At 40.2% G+C, this 17,522-nt stretch overlaps 1 protein-coding gene across 2 annotated transcripts in view; it reads left to right on the forward strand.

Annotated features, from left to right (window-relative positions):
• The first annotated feature begins 815 nt into the window (after positions 1–815).
• Positions 816–17,522, forward strand: part of dtnbp1 (dystrobrevin binding protein 1) — a 31,185-nt gene continuing 14,478 nt past the window's right edge. Inside the window, exon 1 of one of the 2 annotated variants that reach the window (XM_011481294.3) lies at positions 816–1,204. In XM_011481294.3, coding sequence (XP_011479596.1) covers positions 1,042–1,204 — 163 coding nt within the window. In that variant the 5' untranslated portion in view covers positions 816–1,041. The remainder of the gene's footprint in view (positions 1,205–17,522) is intronic. The other variant, XM_004074383.4, reaches the window with a different exon arrangement.

The raw sequence follows: 17,522 nt of genomic DNA on the forward strand, positions 1-17,522 counted from the left end.
AACTATTTTGCGACTGATGTCTGTATTTTATCGTTTCTTTGCGACCACCTTGAGGGTACTGATAGTTATAACAGTAGAAGGAGGCTAGGTTTATTTTTGGGATCAGCATCTGTTTGTGTGGCGGTTTTGGCCTCAGTGTTTTTTTTTTTCTTACTTGACACTGACTCACCTCCATCTCCAGAGTCTTCCTTTTGAATGAGATATTTTCTAGTTTTACCATATTGATGCTGCAAACCGCCACTTCAAATCTGGTTTTTGGTGAACACAACATCGAAATAATCTCCTAGTTTATGCAGAAGCGTGGATTTTGAGATGATTCTTTGAGAATTTCCAACATAAGCTTGAATGAGGGAAGTGGGACAGAAGAAAAAGAAGAGGGAGCCGTAGTCTAGGTGGATTTATTCTGCTCTTCACAGCATCATGCTAATGAGGATTATTATGTCACTCTCCCTCAGGCAGTGAAAGAGGACTAGTGGGTGTGTGCACAAGTATGTTTCACTTTTAAAGCCTTCACTTGGCCGCTTTTATGGAAGGAAGAGAACTTAACCTTGCATTCTGTTGCGTCTTCTTGCTGTATTTCCCTCATTAATCTGCTTCCTCTCCCCCTGAGACAAATAAAGAAGCAGTGTAAAGTATGTCGACTGGGGTAAGGAGGTTGGGGCTAAATGTGATCACGAGTTCCAGAAAAATGCACGTCTGCGCTGTTGAACACATCGCTTCCCTCGTTTTTTTCTCCTCTTCATCCTCTCGCCTCCACTCTGAGTCCGGACCCCTCCTCCCTCCTTCAGCAGCAGCCGGTGGTATGCTCCAATCACCGTCCCTCCTCTCCCCCACCCCACGTCTCCATCCCCACACTGGAACAGAAACTGGTGCAGTGCCGATCCATATGTGCATGTGTGTGTTTTCGAGCTGCCAGTTTCTTGAGAGCACTCAGCCCTCGAGTGCACGGGTGATCTATATGAGAATGCGCGTGCTGAAATTCATGGAGGATCTTTAGTGTTGAGGGGCATGTGTGCAGACAGGGAGGCAGTGTGAGGATGCATGGTGGGCGGGTGCTGTCGTGATCAGTGGAGTTTTTCGGTGTACTATCCCTGTGCCGTCTGCTATCCCATCTCTTCATTTTGGTCATCCACTGAGGACAAAGCGCATCCTGCTGGGATGTCCACCTCATCTGATGCAAAAGACGGGAGTAAAAGGAACTCTTGTAAGTGACTTATTTTGTTGTCTGTATGTATGTCAAAAAAGCTATCCAGCATTTGTTTTGTCTTTTCTTATTCAAAATATTTACAAGCAAACCAAATTGTCAGTGGTAGACACATTCAGGAGGCAATTTATGCTAAAGGCAACATAAAAGCACATAAAGGTTACAGTGCAAGTGACTTCAGAGATCGCATACAGTACACTTAAGTGGAAGTAAAGCTGCGTGAATCCCTGGTACATGGCACGTTTATTTGAGAGGGTGTTGTGGTTTGTGTGGGAGTGTGAGTGTGTGTGTCTGTGTGTGAGTGGGTGACACCGTCAGTGTGCTTCACATTCCCTGGAGAGCCGTCAGCTGTACTTCTATTGGAAAGGTTCTTTGTATCAATTGTCAACCAAGCAAGCTGTTTCTTTTCAGTCACAAGAAAGAACCAGATGAGATTCTGGAGATTCTGGTTTCTGCCAAAATGAGGAGTCAATTACTGAAGGTGATACACAGCAGAGCAGAGCTTAGTCATATTTATTTTAGCTGTTCAGCCACTCATTTGTGTGACCAGGTTAACTTCTGCACACAGAGACGTGCATTTAGGATTATGAACACAGTTTGAATAGTCTGGGAATGCCAAAAATGTTAAATACCTTCATCTGGATTTCTTTTCTTTCACAAAGTTACGGAGCCCCTGAAGTTCAAATCACACTAAAAAAAAAAAAAATCAGTTAACGCAAAAACATGTTAAAGATCACAACAACAATATTTAAAAGCAAAATAAATAATAATAAAAAAACAGTACACTTTAGAAAACTAAACAAAATTCTAAAAAAATTAAATAAAAATGAAACGTTTTGGAACACAAAAGTAATTTCCAGAAATCTAAATGAAATGTTAAAAAATGAAACACAATAAGAACCCAGAAAAGGTAAGCACTGTGGGGCATCGCTGGGCTGATGATGATGTTTGTCCATCATTTCATCCGAAGGTTATTTGACATGAAGCCATGATCTGCTCAATAATTATAAAACTTTTATATTGAAGAGACATTTGAAAAAACTCAAATGTCCAAACTCAAATGTTATCATCCAACTGATTTGTATAACCTAATGTTGTTTATGGTCATTGTTGGTGTGATATGAACTTCAGGGCCATACAAGTTTTACTGAACAGGAATAAAAAAAAAACAGTTTGGTGTTAATATTTTTCAGGACAATTGTGACACTTAGATCATAAAAATATATCTAAAAGTATGACTCACTGGGTGAAGGTGTTTAAACGAGTGTTGGCTGATGGTTCTTTCCCCTCCAAACTGTTGGGAGTTGTTTCACACTGTCATGTTTTAAAAGTCATGATCCCTCACTCACGGGAGAAGTGCTCGTAAAGTTTGGGAGTGTTTACATTATGATAGCTGTGTTTTTATTCGGCTGATGCTACATTCACACCGGTGGCGATTCGCGCATCATTGAGTTTTAATGTTAACTCAAGCAGACGCAATCTAAGGTCCTGCGGCACAGTTTGGGCTTCGGGCACAACGTGATGAGGTAGACGCGGGACTCGGCTTTGGGCATGTGACGTTTTCAGTGAAAGGGTAGAAAAATAAATCCAATATGGCTGCACGATACAAGGATTTTTGTTCTGAACTTCCATTTATTTTCTCAACCCACTGGGGCAGCAGGGTTGCCGGAGGCTGTCCCGGTTACTGTTGGGCGAAGGCGGGATAAACCTTGGACAGGACACCAGCGATTAAGCCCGCTTTGACGGCAGCTGCGGTCCGGCCGGACCCTGGGTGGCAGCGTTCACGAGCTCCAGCTCTATGGGCTCTGTGACAGACTGGCGACCTTTCCTGGGTGTACCCCGCCTTCGCCCAACAGTAACTGGGACGGCCTCAGGCAACTCAGCGTGTCGAGCGAGCAGATGAGCAGGATCGAGTAAGCTAGCACCGACAGACAGAAGTAACATCTAAAACAATACCCAGGCGCAGGTCTCGCTGTAGGAGTGAAGTACACAGCACCAGGAGAGACTCTGAATGGTCTGGTGAACTCCCAGACACGGCCTTTGTAGAACTCTCCAAAACATCTAAACCCAAGCTACTCGCTCAACATCATCCATGTTTTCCATGATGTGGCAATTAATGAAGTCCAGAAAAACGCTGGTGGTTGCCCCGCGGCCGGGGCGTCAAGACACGAATCACGTCCGGAATGACATCAGAACACACTCAGGAACACGAAGATGTGTACACCTGTAAACAGACTATTCAGAAGATTCTCCAAAAAACTAATGAGACTCTTTCAGCAGATTCTCTGGGAGATTTTTGTTGGATTTAATCTTTCTTTTTTCAAATGGATGGCACCCACGTCACGTTTGCTTTGGGAGTCTGCTGGATCGTTCATCTGCATTCTCACTTTAGTGAACAGCACCAGGCTTGCTGGTAAACTGGAAATTCTGTTTTTAGGGTTTATTTGTTAGATCCACAGAGTAGTGGTGAGCTTTCACAGCTGGAAAACAAGGACGGCTTCCCGAGGAGACAGACTCTGGGGCACGCCATGAAAGCCCCCTATAGATTATCTTTACACAGCTTTGTGCCAAGTTAACAAGGGTCAGCTGGCAGAACAAAAAGGAAATATGTCTAAAACAGCAAAGAATTATTCAATGAGCAAATGGAAACATTGAAAATGGACCAATAGAACCCCTGCAAAATGTACAAACAGTTCTAAAGCTTTAACTGGTTTTCGGTAATAGTTTTTTTTAGCAGATGTTGAAGGCAGAATCAATTCCAGTTTTATTCCATCACCTAAGTTGTTTAGTCATGCACACTCCCCTCAGCGGACACACCTATTAACCAGTTCACAAAGCCACTGCAATTCCAAAAAGGGGCATGGGGGATGAGAGTCAGAAAAAAACAAGGTGCAAGACGTGAGGCAGAAAAACATTGCTCCTTTCAAAGATGACAGCAGACAATGAGCGTGCAACTGTGCTGATTTTTACAGCACATAATGATCTTATAGAGAAGACACACACCATTGTTTTGTGTATTCAGCTCCATAATGATTTGAACATTTTTCAATAAATGCTAACAGCAATCAGCAGTCAGGATTGCTTCCAAGGAGAGAGTTGAATAGAGGTTTCATGGGTGACGGGTAGACACACCTAATGCTACGTTCACGACAGTGCGCATTCAAGCGCTCGCATTTAATGAAAAGTCTCTATAAATGAACGAAAAGTCTATGAAATTAATGTTTCATAGCACGCCGTCGCAGGCTCAATATATAAAACAGCAATTGATCGGGCATTTAATGTTAAATCAAGTTGAACTTTGACCAATGAGGAACTTGGATTTGGTAGTGATGCATGGATGGCCTCCCTTTCAAAACGCAGAAGTGCCAACGGTTTGTTAATTGAGCATGGAGGAGAAATTCCTAATTGCGGTTTGTGCCCAGCCTGATTTCCATGACACCAAATCTTTTATCGGAATAGAGCTGTGAAAGATAAAGCCTGGAGCAAGATTTGCGTCATTTGTACCGCTTTGACATTTTGCACCAAGCCTCTTCCAGCTGTAGGTGATAGACATGGTATCAGGTAGCGAAAGTCCAGTGAGAAAACCGTACGCTGAAGATGTGATCTTCAATGTGCGTCACATGCCCGGTGTGAACGTTGTTTCAGAGTCAGAGACCTGATCGCCAACTTGTTTTTGTTTGTCTGTTGCCCTGCGTTTAATGTTATTTTCCCATCATTGCCTTTTCTTCCTCAGAAAAGTTGGCACATGAATGCAGACATGTGACTACAAACACATTTCTCTTCTTTTCTATTTCAACACATTTCTCTTCTTTTCTATTTCAAATAGTTTCAAGGGTTTTTTGAGCTTTGAAATCAGTATAAATGCTTTAAAAAGGACATTTTCTGTTTTATTTTTTAAAAAGCTTGGGAGTGGCCTGAAAAGGGCTGCTAGTTCAAGGTGTCCTTCTTCACGTAAATCTTAAAAAACTGACTTGCAGAGGGATCCAGCCATCCACTTCTATACTAGCTTTACTACCACTCGTGTTCGCGGAGTTGCTGGAGCCTTTCCCAGTTACTGTAGGTCCAGGAGGAAAGGAGTTACAGTCTATACCGTTTGCCAGTCCATAAGACCCACAACTAAACACCTTAGGGATAATTTAGAACCACCAATTCACCTTAGAAGCATGTTTTTGGAATGTAGGATATAACACACACATGCAAATTCCACACAGAAAGGACACCGCTGGGATTCAAACTAAGGCTTTCTCACTGTGAGGTAGGAGTGCTAACCTCTACACCACCTTACAGCCTGGTTGGGTAATATTATTACTAATTTAGACACTTTACAGTTCAATGGGTGTCTCCATCTGTAAAACTAATCCACACATCTCTTTGACTGAAGCAAAGATCCCAGCTGGCTAGACGAGTCTATCTATTGCTTTTATTATTACTGCACCCCTTAACCCCCACCCCCCTTTTTCTTTTTCAGTCCCCTTCTCTAGTCTGTTATTTTCTTGTTGTTTACAGCTCAACCTTAACTGCAGCTTACCCAGAAACCCTCTGTCTGTTTGGAAAAAAGCGTTAATTGTCCCACAAGGACATCCTCTACGCACAGAAGATTCTTTCTGGATTTTGTTACTCAATTTTTTTGAGTCTTTCACATTTCTACAAATGTTAGATTCTAAAGTCACATCCAATTATTTGTTTCCGTCACCCCTTACAGTTGTCTCTCTTGCTTGCGCTGTGTTGTACTTGACCGCTTTGTTTCCTGTCAGGACACATCCATCACAACAATCTCGTGCCTACATATAGAAATATCAAGTTGCTCCAGGCGAATAATGCGGATGAACAATTCAGTGTTTCATAACAATATTCAACATATTAGTAAACCACTTCATGTCTTGGCAAATATAAAAAGAACAGAAAATACAGATGTGTTGACATTAAGCATTTGATAAGATGATAAAAACCAAAAAAATCAATTTCTTTAATAACAAATAAAGTGCAAAATGAGTTGGTTAATGTTTAGATCGATTTACAAATATCTTTCCGTGCAAATTGGTGACATATTTTACAAGGATACAGACATTCATGTCTTCTAGAGCTGCGTTTTTCGGTTGACTCTTTTCATATTGCTCCTATACTCCCCGTAAAGGAGCAACAGCAGGCATCTGCCACTGAGATGGATGTGCTGTGTCATCACTTCCCCTGCCAAATGATGGGTCGCCTCGCTTCTCCTCTTCTCCTTTTCTGTTTAACCTCACCCTCGTCTGAGCATTTCTTTGTTTTTACAACTTCATGCTGAAACAAATCGGTTTCCTGCCCTCCTCGTCTACTCTGCTCCGACCCGCTCCATATGTGGCTTGCCATGGACCTTTAATTGCATGAAAAACAAAGCACCATAGATATAATTATTCTTTTTTGCTGCTTTAATAAGAGGGTCTGGGCTTTTGGACTGTTTAAAGTAACAAGTTTAAAGACCCACTGAGATGAAAATTGTGTTTTTGGTGTTTTTAACATGTTCTTGTTGCATTTTTCCCAAGATTGCATTTGTGACATGGAAAATCCATAAGGCCAATTTTCTTCTCCTACTTTGCTTTTTGGCTGCTCCCTTCACAGGCAGCCACTGCTTCCTCCTCATTCACAATGCCATGCCCTTTTTCTCGACATCAGCTTGGTCCGTCTCTTTCCTGGTAGCTCCAACATCAGACTCATTTTATCAACTGTCTTTCCAGCTGTGTCCAAACCATCCCAGTCTGCTTCCTTTGTCTTTATCTCTAAAACATTTACCAAGCGTTGTTCCTCTGAAGGATTAATTCCTGGTCCTGTCCATCCTGGTCACTCCCAAAGAGAACCTCAACCTCTTCATCTCTGCTTCCTCCAGCTCAGCCTCCTGTCTCTGCATCAGAGTCTGTGCTCCCACCGCGCTCTTCTACACTTGTCCTTTTCATTCCTGCTGACATTGTTTTGTCAAGTCACACCTGAAACTTTCCTCCACCTGTTCAAGAAGAAACTCAAAGTTGAACCCTTGTGCAGTCCCACCTGCACCTTCAACTCCTTCGTCACACCTACAGCACATCTCACCAGTAACTAAAGTACAACATTAAACAAAACTTTGGAGTCAATGACAAACAAAATTTGTTTGGCTAGTATAAGGAAATATTCAAAGATTGTATCTACAAAAAAAACCACGGAGAAAGAGGATTTAAGGCTTTCTCTTAAGGCCAAAGAGCTGAACCCCATGTAGTTGATGTAACAGCTGCACAGCAGGTTAAACGTTAGTGAGAGTTCAATAAAAATATCACTTGGAGGAAGGGAGCTGAGTTTTGTGTTTGAGCATAATGCTGTAGGGATAAAGTGAAAACGTATAACACTGCAGCCAAGACTGAGCTTTTACTGTACGAGTCATGCTGGGGGAAACAGGTGAGCACAGCAAGGCAGCAGATAAATAAGCCTGTTGGTGAGACGAGCAACAGAAATCAGACATTTGTGATCAGATGTAAAAAAACAAAGAAAGACATTTCTGCTGCAGAACCTTCATACTAGTTTCTGGAATAGAGGATCTGGTACCGACAATAAAAGTCAGGCTTTAAGATTGTTCTGAGGATCAAATTTCAATGGTTGTAAATATTTCTGCTTTCAAGAAATGCAAAATCAATGTAAGTCAATGGAAATCATTCCACTAGAGTTCATCTCAGTTTAAAGCAACAAACAAGAAAAAGAATGCATTTTTCATTTTCACTTCCACCTTGTTTATGTAAAATCACATAACCTTTACTCAATGTTACTATTTTAAGGTTCTCTGAGACACACAAAACAGTTTATTTTTAGATTTATGCTATGGTTACAGCGCCCCCCTTAAGAGCCAACTAACTCCAATCTGGGCACACGTTTTATTTGTGTGACGTCTCCACTTCTTTCATGACTTGATTGCAGTGCTCCTAAAAGAAAAAATAAATCAGATAAAATACTCTACAAGATGGTGAGATTTGAGTAACAGATCTATCTAAAATCTTTTCATTTCTTTTTTTACAGATGTGAATTTAAAAGTATTTTACAAGTCTGTCAAAAATTACGACGGAGTATTAGGGCCACAAAAAAAAAAAAAAAAAAAAAAAAATAGAGCCACCAAAAAAAAAAAAAAAAGAGTAAAATTACGAGATTTTATCTCGTAAATTTAGGAGATAAAAACTCGTAAATTTAGGAGATAAAAACTCGTAATTTTAGGAGATTACAGTGGAAGTGAGCATGCAGAGCAGCAGGTGAACGCCGTGCAGCCGCAGAGAAGACCGACTAAACTTTGTTGAACAGGTGAGCTGAATGTTTATTGATAACGTTCCAAATGTCTGGAAGGTCATTTGTTTGATTTCCGATTCATTAAAGTTTTATTTATTGATGGTTGGTTTGCAGGATCTCTGCAGCCCGATGAAGCCGTCGTCGGTGTCCCTGCAGCTGTTCGCTTGAATCCTTTCTTCCTCCACCAAAGACAAGACTCTACGTCTGTGTGACGCTTCCGTCACACAAAAGGAGGAGCACTTTTTTTTGGCATTTTCAACGTTCCAAAGCCAATATAAAACACTATTTTGATTCCTCTTTATTGTTTTATGCTGAAACGGGACATTTCATCTGCAGGAGGGGGCGTTTGTAAGACTGTTTACTTCCGCATTGGTGTTGGGATGACAGCTTCATGACGTAATGAGACAAATGAACTTCAGGATATGTGAATGAAAAGGAGAATAAAGGCTGCAGCGATTGTCTACACCCAAAAGTGTCTCTGAGCTCCTTATTTTACATATTAAACTCCGCTTTACTGACACTGAACCCCGGAAAGACTGCTACACGGAAACTAATCTGATTTTGAGTCGCCAAAAGGTTCAGAATCTCTTTGTTTTACACCGATAATAATCCGGAAATGAAGCTTCACAAAAGGCTCCACATACTTCATCTTCAAGCTAGGTTCCGATAAACGGACAACTTCGGTGTTTTTTCCTTAATCTACGACTTTTTTTCGTAAATTTATGAGATTTTAAGTCGTAAATTTATGAGATAAAAAGTCGTAAAATTACGAGTTTTTATCTCCTAAATTTACGAGATAAAATCTCGTAATTTTACTTTTTTTTTCTTTTGGTGGCTCTAATTTTTTTTTTTTTTGGTGGCCCTAATACTCCGTCGTAAAAAATGACTGCGATCAGGAAAAAAATTGCAACTAAAAGTAGAAGCTAGAAAACTAAGATCTGACTCATTCAATTTATCCAATTCATTAAGAAGTTATTTATTTTGGTTAGCCTACTGTAAAAGTTGGGATTAGGAAAAAAAACCCAAAGAACACATAACATATTTTATCCTAAAAGATTTGTGTCTGAAATACACCCTGGCTTTGCAGTGGCTGAATTGTTTCACATGATCCTGTGTTTTTGACACAACAGTGATGTCTGAGCAGCAAAAAAGCTTTAAAAATCTCTGAACTATTTTGTGTTTTTGAATTGGACATAATATCACTCAGGAAATTTCTTTTGTCCTATGTGTATACTGTGTATACTTTTAATAAAATGATGCTATATCCTTTAATAAAATTAGCAAAGAAATGTGTTCTTTAAATTGGCAATAACGAATTTCATTCTGAATATTTTACTGATGTGCCGGTTAATATTTTTCTCCTCCTCAAACCAAATCCTGTCATTTACAAACATATCATCGCATTTACACGTGAAAAATGTCCCCCTTTATTGTTGTGGCTGTAAAATGATGTGACACATAGGCTAATATCTTGGAAAACCTGCATGAAAAACACTTCTTTCCATTGCAGCCATCTCTGTGTCAGAGGTTTCATGTAAAATGATTCAAATAGTGATCATTACAAGAACATCTGAACACCTTTTCAGTGGCAGATGAGGGTTTTAATGTTAGGTTTCACTTTCAACGCAGAGGCTGAAATGCAGGCGGACAGCTTTACTTCTGAACTTTTCAGTAAAGTACGACAAAATGTGCTGAGGTAATATGTTTTATAACTTTTTTTTAATGTCAATTCCAAATCACACAACGATAAAAAGAGTTGACAAGCATTCTTGTGCTGTGGAGCAGAGACGGACGGTTTCCTCAAGCGAATGTGTTTTTATCTCTGGTTAAAATTGTTACTGCAGCCTAATTAAATGTTCCAGCTGCAGCGCAAACTGTTCCGAGCTTAAATATGTACATAAGCACAACCGTTATGAAATGTGCACGCCAAAAAAAATGTAAAAAATAGAGGAAGTCGAGGACTTTCCAGTTGTATCAAATGATGTGCCATGAAAAATCAGTGGGATTAGCAAAACTATTTTACTACCCATCCTCTTAAAGTATGCCCTAATATGAATCCCCCTCATTAGTGGTAAATATTCTGTATCACAACAACCGTTGGGGGTGTAAAGGGACAGGCAGGTCCTCAATATTTTCAGGTAGGCACGTTCTCAACTACATGTTTTGTTGATTAAAACTTACAACAGAAAACGCATAAAGTAAGAAAATCCACCTTTTTTTCTTTCCAATGTTACAGCTGCTCATTAACACCACAAAAGCAGTGACAACAACAATATGACTCATATTAGCTTTTATGAGAATACCAAGTGAAGTTTGTTATGCTGAGTTGAACTTATGTACTGGAAAAGTATTATTATTGCAGTCATCTTCAGAGGATATTTATCTGAAACATGCCATATTTCAGATGGATAAAATGCACAAACAATAAACAAATAGAATATAATGATAAAATAAACACCACTGTATGGTTTCACAAACTTCCTCATTAGATGAACTTCTCATGAATGAATGATATTGTGTCACAACATCTGTTCAATGTTCTCTCTTTGGGTCAGCAGAGCATTCATCCTGTGATCACATCTATCATTAATCAGCTTCTCTGGATGAAGACATGTACATTTTCTTTCATGCCCATTTTGGCTCTTTCTCTGACAAGAAGACTGATGAAAAATGTATTCCTGTAAGGATGGGACATGAAAAACAAGGTCCGGAATAACTGTGTTAAAAAAACAGTGGTTAGTCACAACAGGCCTTATCCCTTATGATATCTTGTGGCTACTTATACAAATTTAACCCTTGTGCTATCTTAGATGACCCCACCCTTACATTGACGTGTTCTCCCTACCATGACAAAGGTGGATAAAGGTGGAAAGATATCATGTAATCCATGGACACCAGTGAAGATCACAAATAATTGAAGAAAAAAGGTTCAGAGCACTGTCTAGTGCAGGGGTCGGGAACCTATGGCTCGCGAGCCATATATGGCTCTTTTGATGGTCACATGTGGCTCGCAGACAAATCTTTAATTATACTTTTTTTTTTTCATTAGACCAGTCCTTGTCTGGCGCGATGCGATGCCATCAGTTTACTATTATCTATTATTTCACAGAGTTTGTACCAGCTGGAAACCTGTGAATTGCCGTGCCTAAAACTGCGCGCTCCCGTCTCTGAGAAAGAGCGCGCAGATGCGGGGACGCGATGTGTGAGGAAGAAAGCAGAGGGTGGGGCTGAGGTGTTGTGGGGACAGCAGGTGAATCGCGCAGGGATTGTAATAACGTAAAACCCGCTGCCCGTCACTCACTGCAGCGTGAGTGTGTGTTTGGCTCCGTATCTGCATGTGATCAGTCTGTCTCACATCTACAGAACATTCAGACCTAAGATGACGTTTAAAGTCTCAACGCCTGCATGAAGCAGAAACTCACCACGTATCAACCAGACTAGACCATCAGCAAAACTACCACGAGAAATACTCATCATTTATTAGCAACAGAATAACAATATTATTTAAAAAGAATCCACAGACTTATTGTACTTTAAAAATGTTGAAATTAAATCAAATGCACACATTCATTTGTATATTTAGTTTTAAACATATTGTCGCGGACTGACTTGGATGGCTGTTGGGCCGCCTTAAAAGTTCTGGAGTTCATTGAACGCGTCAAGCAGAGATCTGATTGGCCCTCAGTTCTGTCGCTCAGCCTGTTGTTAGGTAGTTTGGACCAATGGGGTTCAGCTATGGGCCGAATAAGGGAAAGGGGAGGGCTGCAGCGGGAGCAGGGGAATATAAAGTTGGGAGAAGCGCTCTCGTCTCAGCGGGAGAGATTCAGGAGTTGCTGAATTAATTGTACGGCGTTTGTTGCCGTCTGCAGTAATCGGAATAAAGAACTTTAAAAGAGGTTAAGTCTCCGTGCCTCAGTGTGGGAAAGGGACACTACATTATTGTATGGCTCTTTCGAAATTACATTTCAAAATATGTGGCATTTATGGCTCTCTTGGCCAAAAAGGTTCCCGACCCCTGGTCTAGTGGGTCTAGATCAGTGTTTTTCAACCAGTGTGCCGCGGCACACTAGTGTGCCGTGGGAGATGGTCAAGTGTGCCGTGGGAAATTGCCCTCATTAATCATTAACTGATCTAAAAACATTTTCCATCTCCAGGAAATCAGCTCTTTGTTCATCCAAACTGGCCCTGATAAAACACTGAGTAGTTAGGAATATAAAAGATCTTAAAATTACTTTTTCTTTGGGTTTATTTTATTCTATTAAAGACATTTTGATAAGAATGATGTTACCGCGATTTACCGGCAGCTATGACAGTTTGCGGAAAAGTCCCGCCCCTTTAACTGTCTCCACCAATCATTCTTGAAGGCTTAATCACATGTCATCAGTCTGACCAATCAGAAGTGGTTAAAGTCTTCACTTCCTTGTTCTTAATTCTGCTGATAAAGTCGCTCAGTTCTAACAAAAATACCAGCTAAAGCTCTTCTTTAGCGGTGTAGCTTTCCACAGAGTCCGGTGTCTGACCGTGAAACAAGTGGACAATACAATGAAGCTCAGAGACGCGAGTCTTTCTGCAAGTTTTTTCGGCAGTTTTCACACTACATCTCCCATGATGCATTGGCTTAAAGGGCCAGTGTCCCAGCGCACAATGAGTTGTCCTTGAGAAACGCCTTGAAACCCCAACAAACAAACAGTTTCTAAATTTTCTAATTTAACTTTCATTTCATCTCTTAGAAAAAACAGCCGCAACTTCCTGCTTTTCCGGCCACAATTATCACAAAGATGCACGTGAGATTGCGGGCGGGGGGGGGCTGTCGATCGATACAGACCATGAATTTCTGTTTTGTTTTGTTTTTTGGATGCTGGTGTGCCGCGGGATTTTTGTCAAGGTTAAAGTGTGCCGTGGCTCAAAAAAGGTTGAAAAACACTGGTCTAGATGACCCAACTCCCAATGTTAAAGTGCCCAGGACAGCACAAGGGTTGAAAGAGAGGAAATTAGCAGTTACATGCAGTATTACATGCACTAGCCAATATGCCTACCTTACAAATGTCTTGACTCGGGCGTTAGGGCACCGAACGCACCTGCAGCACCTATGTGGGTCAACCCCGTATGGGTGCTTGTGACTTCGGCTTTCTGCTAAAACATGCTTTCTTCCGGTCGATGGATTGGCTTAAAACTTGGTTTGTCTTAACTATAAAAGTAACCATAAGATTAGAGGGAAAGGTTCTACATATAATACCCTAAAGCAGAGCAAAAAAAAAAAAAATAGGTAAATGTTAGTGTGTTTTTAAGCAAAGCAAAGCCTCCATGTCCCCAAACTGCTCTGATCGTGCATGACGCTACGGTATACTTACACTATTGGTTGCAGACAGATACGACAAACTGAGGCACATCGTTTTTTCAGCAGACTCCTGGCCAACATGCGCCATCCGTAAAGTTGTGCATCATGCAGAAACAAGAATTAACAAAACGCTGATTTGTAAAACAGATGAAAACTTTGAGCGGTTTTCCCTTGACAACTGTAATCCTTTTTGAATGACAGTTGAAAACATGTCACTGGGCTCTTGTCATAGCAGTGGAAAAACTTTACTGGAGGTGTTGCTGACAGCCTTAGCAACATGTCATCTCTGATTTGTCTCTGCTTGCCTTTACAGAGAGAAGGTGAAGAGTTCACTTTTAAACTGTATCTTCATCTTAGACGTGTGTGGGGTTTTTGTGACACACAGCAGCATTCGTGGCACCACACAGACCAAAGGTGATACTTGTATAATTTATGGGACACAGCCTGAATGGATGCTCCAATGTACACAACCTCAAACAAACTGCTGAGTATTTTTGTAGTTTTCCAACCTTTTTTGTATCCCATGTGATTTTAATCCATGTGCTATCCTATGACCCCACCCTTCCATTGACGTGTTCTCCCTACCATGACAAAGGTGGATAAAGGTGGAAAGATTTCATGTAATCCATGGACACCAGTGAAGATCACAAATCATTGAAGAAAAAAGGTTCAGAGCACTGTCTAGTGGGTCTAGATGACCCAACTCCCAATGTTAAAGTGCCTAGGATAGCACAAGGGATAAATGCCTTTTTTTCACTAAAACGTTTGTCACTTTTAGTGTATTTGGTCCCATTTGGCAGATTTGTTTTGTTGCACTGTATTGGAACTTATTCACGACTGTGGAGAAAGTAACAGGAAGTAACATTCTATGGAAAAGGCTTTTTTATCCTCAATTTTTTCTCCTTTCACCAGATAAGAATCACCTCATTGTAAAGCATTTTTGGGCTGTGAATGATTTTTAGTGTAATACATTCAAATGGCTTTGAATCCTGAATTCATTTTAGATGTAACGCATTTACAAAAGCAATATTTTAAATCCTCATTTGATCGGCACAGAGCCTGCTGGCTGATCACTGAGGTTTTTCGGCAAGCCCCAAAGTCCCCGAACATGTAGAGGAACACAGGAAATGCAATTTCATTATTCATTTGGACGTGTTTAATCTCCGCCTGTAAGGATGTAATTTTCTGCATTTGTATGGCAAATTAAGAAAGGCTTGAGCTGCAAAATCGTGGTTCGCTCAAGATATCGGTTTCAACGTCCTGGGCAATGTTTTTCATTCCACAGCCCTCTCAGCAGATGAGTGTTGTGTGTTCAGCTGTGTGGGATTCAGGAGGTGCAATAAAAGCCATTTGGCTAAAACTGCAAGAGTACGTGTCATCAACAGACAAATCAACGGCTTTTAAGGACGGGGAGATCCAGACCTCTCAGACTGTCAGTCCCCTCCACCTATAGGATGCATCTGCAGTTTGAAAATGTGCTGTCAGACAAAACAACATGCTCTCAAGTGCTCCATCACCTTCCTCCATCATCTTCCTCCATCCTCTATGGTTTAAAGTCAGAGTCCTAAAAGCCAAATCCCACTGGATGGTTCAATTAGATCTGATGGGAAGAGGAGGACGTTGAAGAGTACTGCACCAGCAAAGGCATTCAGCCTTCTGTGGAAATGTGGAACCTTCATGAATTATTTTAATCAAATAGGTTATGTAGTTTTACCTGTCAGGGTGTAAGAAAATCAGTTAAAAACTCACAATGATTCATTGAATTGTTACAAAAAAAATGTGTTCCAGCAATTTTCTGCTTTGTGTTGCTCTCTGTCCTCTGGTCACTGTTGTTTTTACACTTTTAATTCCTTCTAATTCCAGAGTTTATATTGAATTCAATTCTGTAGCAAATGAACATATCAGTTTCATGCATTTGTTGATGTGCTTCCATCATGGTTCTGTAGCGGTTGGATCGTCTCAAATTTTCTAAAAATAAAATTTCAGTTAAATGTTAATTCGGTGATTTTTATAAAAGTAAAGCAAACTGAAGCCATCGCCAGCAATGTTTTTTACAGCCAGTTTCAGAAGTTTCAGAAGCTTGTAGAGTCCAAAATAAAGCTTCTGTGTTGTTTGCACTTTAATTAGAATTTTTTACTTGAATAAAAACATTGCCTCACTGTATAGTTAAAAACACGAAAAATCTCTTAAGACCCTTTTTCTGATTTAATAATTACCAAATATGTGTAAAAGTTTGCTTTACTCTGCTATTTCACAGTACACTGTGTCCCACCTCCCCAGTTTGGGGTTGTTACAAACATGGATTTATTAAGAAGGATCTTTTTCTCTTCATGGTAAATAGTCAATTGTATGGCACTTTCTACCTTCCTGGAAGGCCCAAAGCGCTTGACAGTCACAGTCCCATCAGCTATTCACACACTGGTGGCGGCTCCGCTGCTGAACAATGGCGCCAACCTCCCACCAGAGGCAAGGTGGTGTTCAGTGTCTGCAATCTTCCTGCAATCTTCCGATCAGAGGTCCACCACCCTACCGGACACCTATAGGAATCTAAACAGAGAAAATGTGGCTGGATGTGAGACGTTACCTGGAGTTTGCTCAATGCACCTTGGCATTAATAACATATATATATATATATATATATATATATATATATATATATATATATATATATATATATATATATATATATATATATATATATATATGCAGATGGGTGTGGCTTAGTATGGTGATTGCGTTCACCCACCATAACTCCTCCAGTTTTCACGAATATGCACTTAAGTTTCATTTTGGTGTGAAGTGCCTTTGAAAACCGCCTCCAGTGGTCATTTGAGGAATTGCAACTATCTTTTTGTATTTTTTTAAAGAATTTTCTTTTGTTTCGTTGTTAGGGTTCCATTTTTCTTCATATTTAGGACCAAAAATGTTATTGCAAGAACCGTTTGGCATTTTACCTTGGACCTTTTCTACAAAGTGGCCTTCATCCTCCTCTGGTTAAAGCAGTCATCCTCTGCATGAGGCCTTGTGCTCTGCATGTTTGGGCTGCAGCAAAAAATGTTGTTTTATTGATGTTTTTGTGATTATTTACACATGTGTTATCCATCTTTACTCTTTGTTCCACCTCTGGGTGTGACGGTGAACCAGGAAAACAGTTTTGACAGCTTGATGTGTTTCCATGTACGATGCTGTGAAGAATACGTCAAAATGAATTATCAGAATCTCTAAAGCGGTTTGAATAAGTCATGGTTGATGCTGAAAAGTCTTCTTTTCTCTGTCGGTGTTGTAACTATGAATGACTAAGCAGGAGGCAGAGAGCCCTCCCACAGAGCTTTGCCTTACTTGTTGGTATGCAGTTGCCTGGTTACGTGTTTGGTATTAAAAAGTGGTTTAATGTGTCTTTTCTCTAGATGGTGTTTGGTGATGAAGAAAAATGAAGTTCTGATATCTAGGGTTAAAAAAATAATTTTAAGGTGGGAAAAAAGTAAAATATCGTAGCGTCTCTGTCATGGCTTTGAATGAGTCGCTACAGAAATACTACAAAATGTGTTTTTTATTTCCAGTCATTTGGTTCCTATTAGTCTCAGCACAAAATCATTTGTTTGCTAACTTATGAAAATATACTTCTGGAATTGTTGGGAAGCCATGATTGTATTTTTCCAATTGTAAATTTCCATATTTAAATAAAAACTTAAAATAAAAGTGGAA

Source organism: Oryzias latipes, chromosome 11, assembly GCF_002234675.1.
Source record: "Oryzias latipes chromosome 11, ASM223467v1".
In the NCBI taxonomy this organism is placed as follows: domain Eukaryota; kingdom Metazoa; phylum Chordata; class Actinopteri; order Beloniformes; family Adrianichthyidae; genus Oryzias; species Oryzias latipes.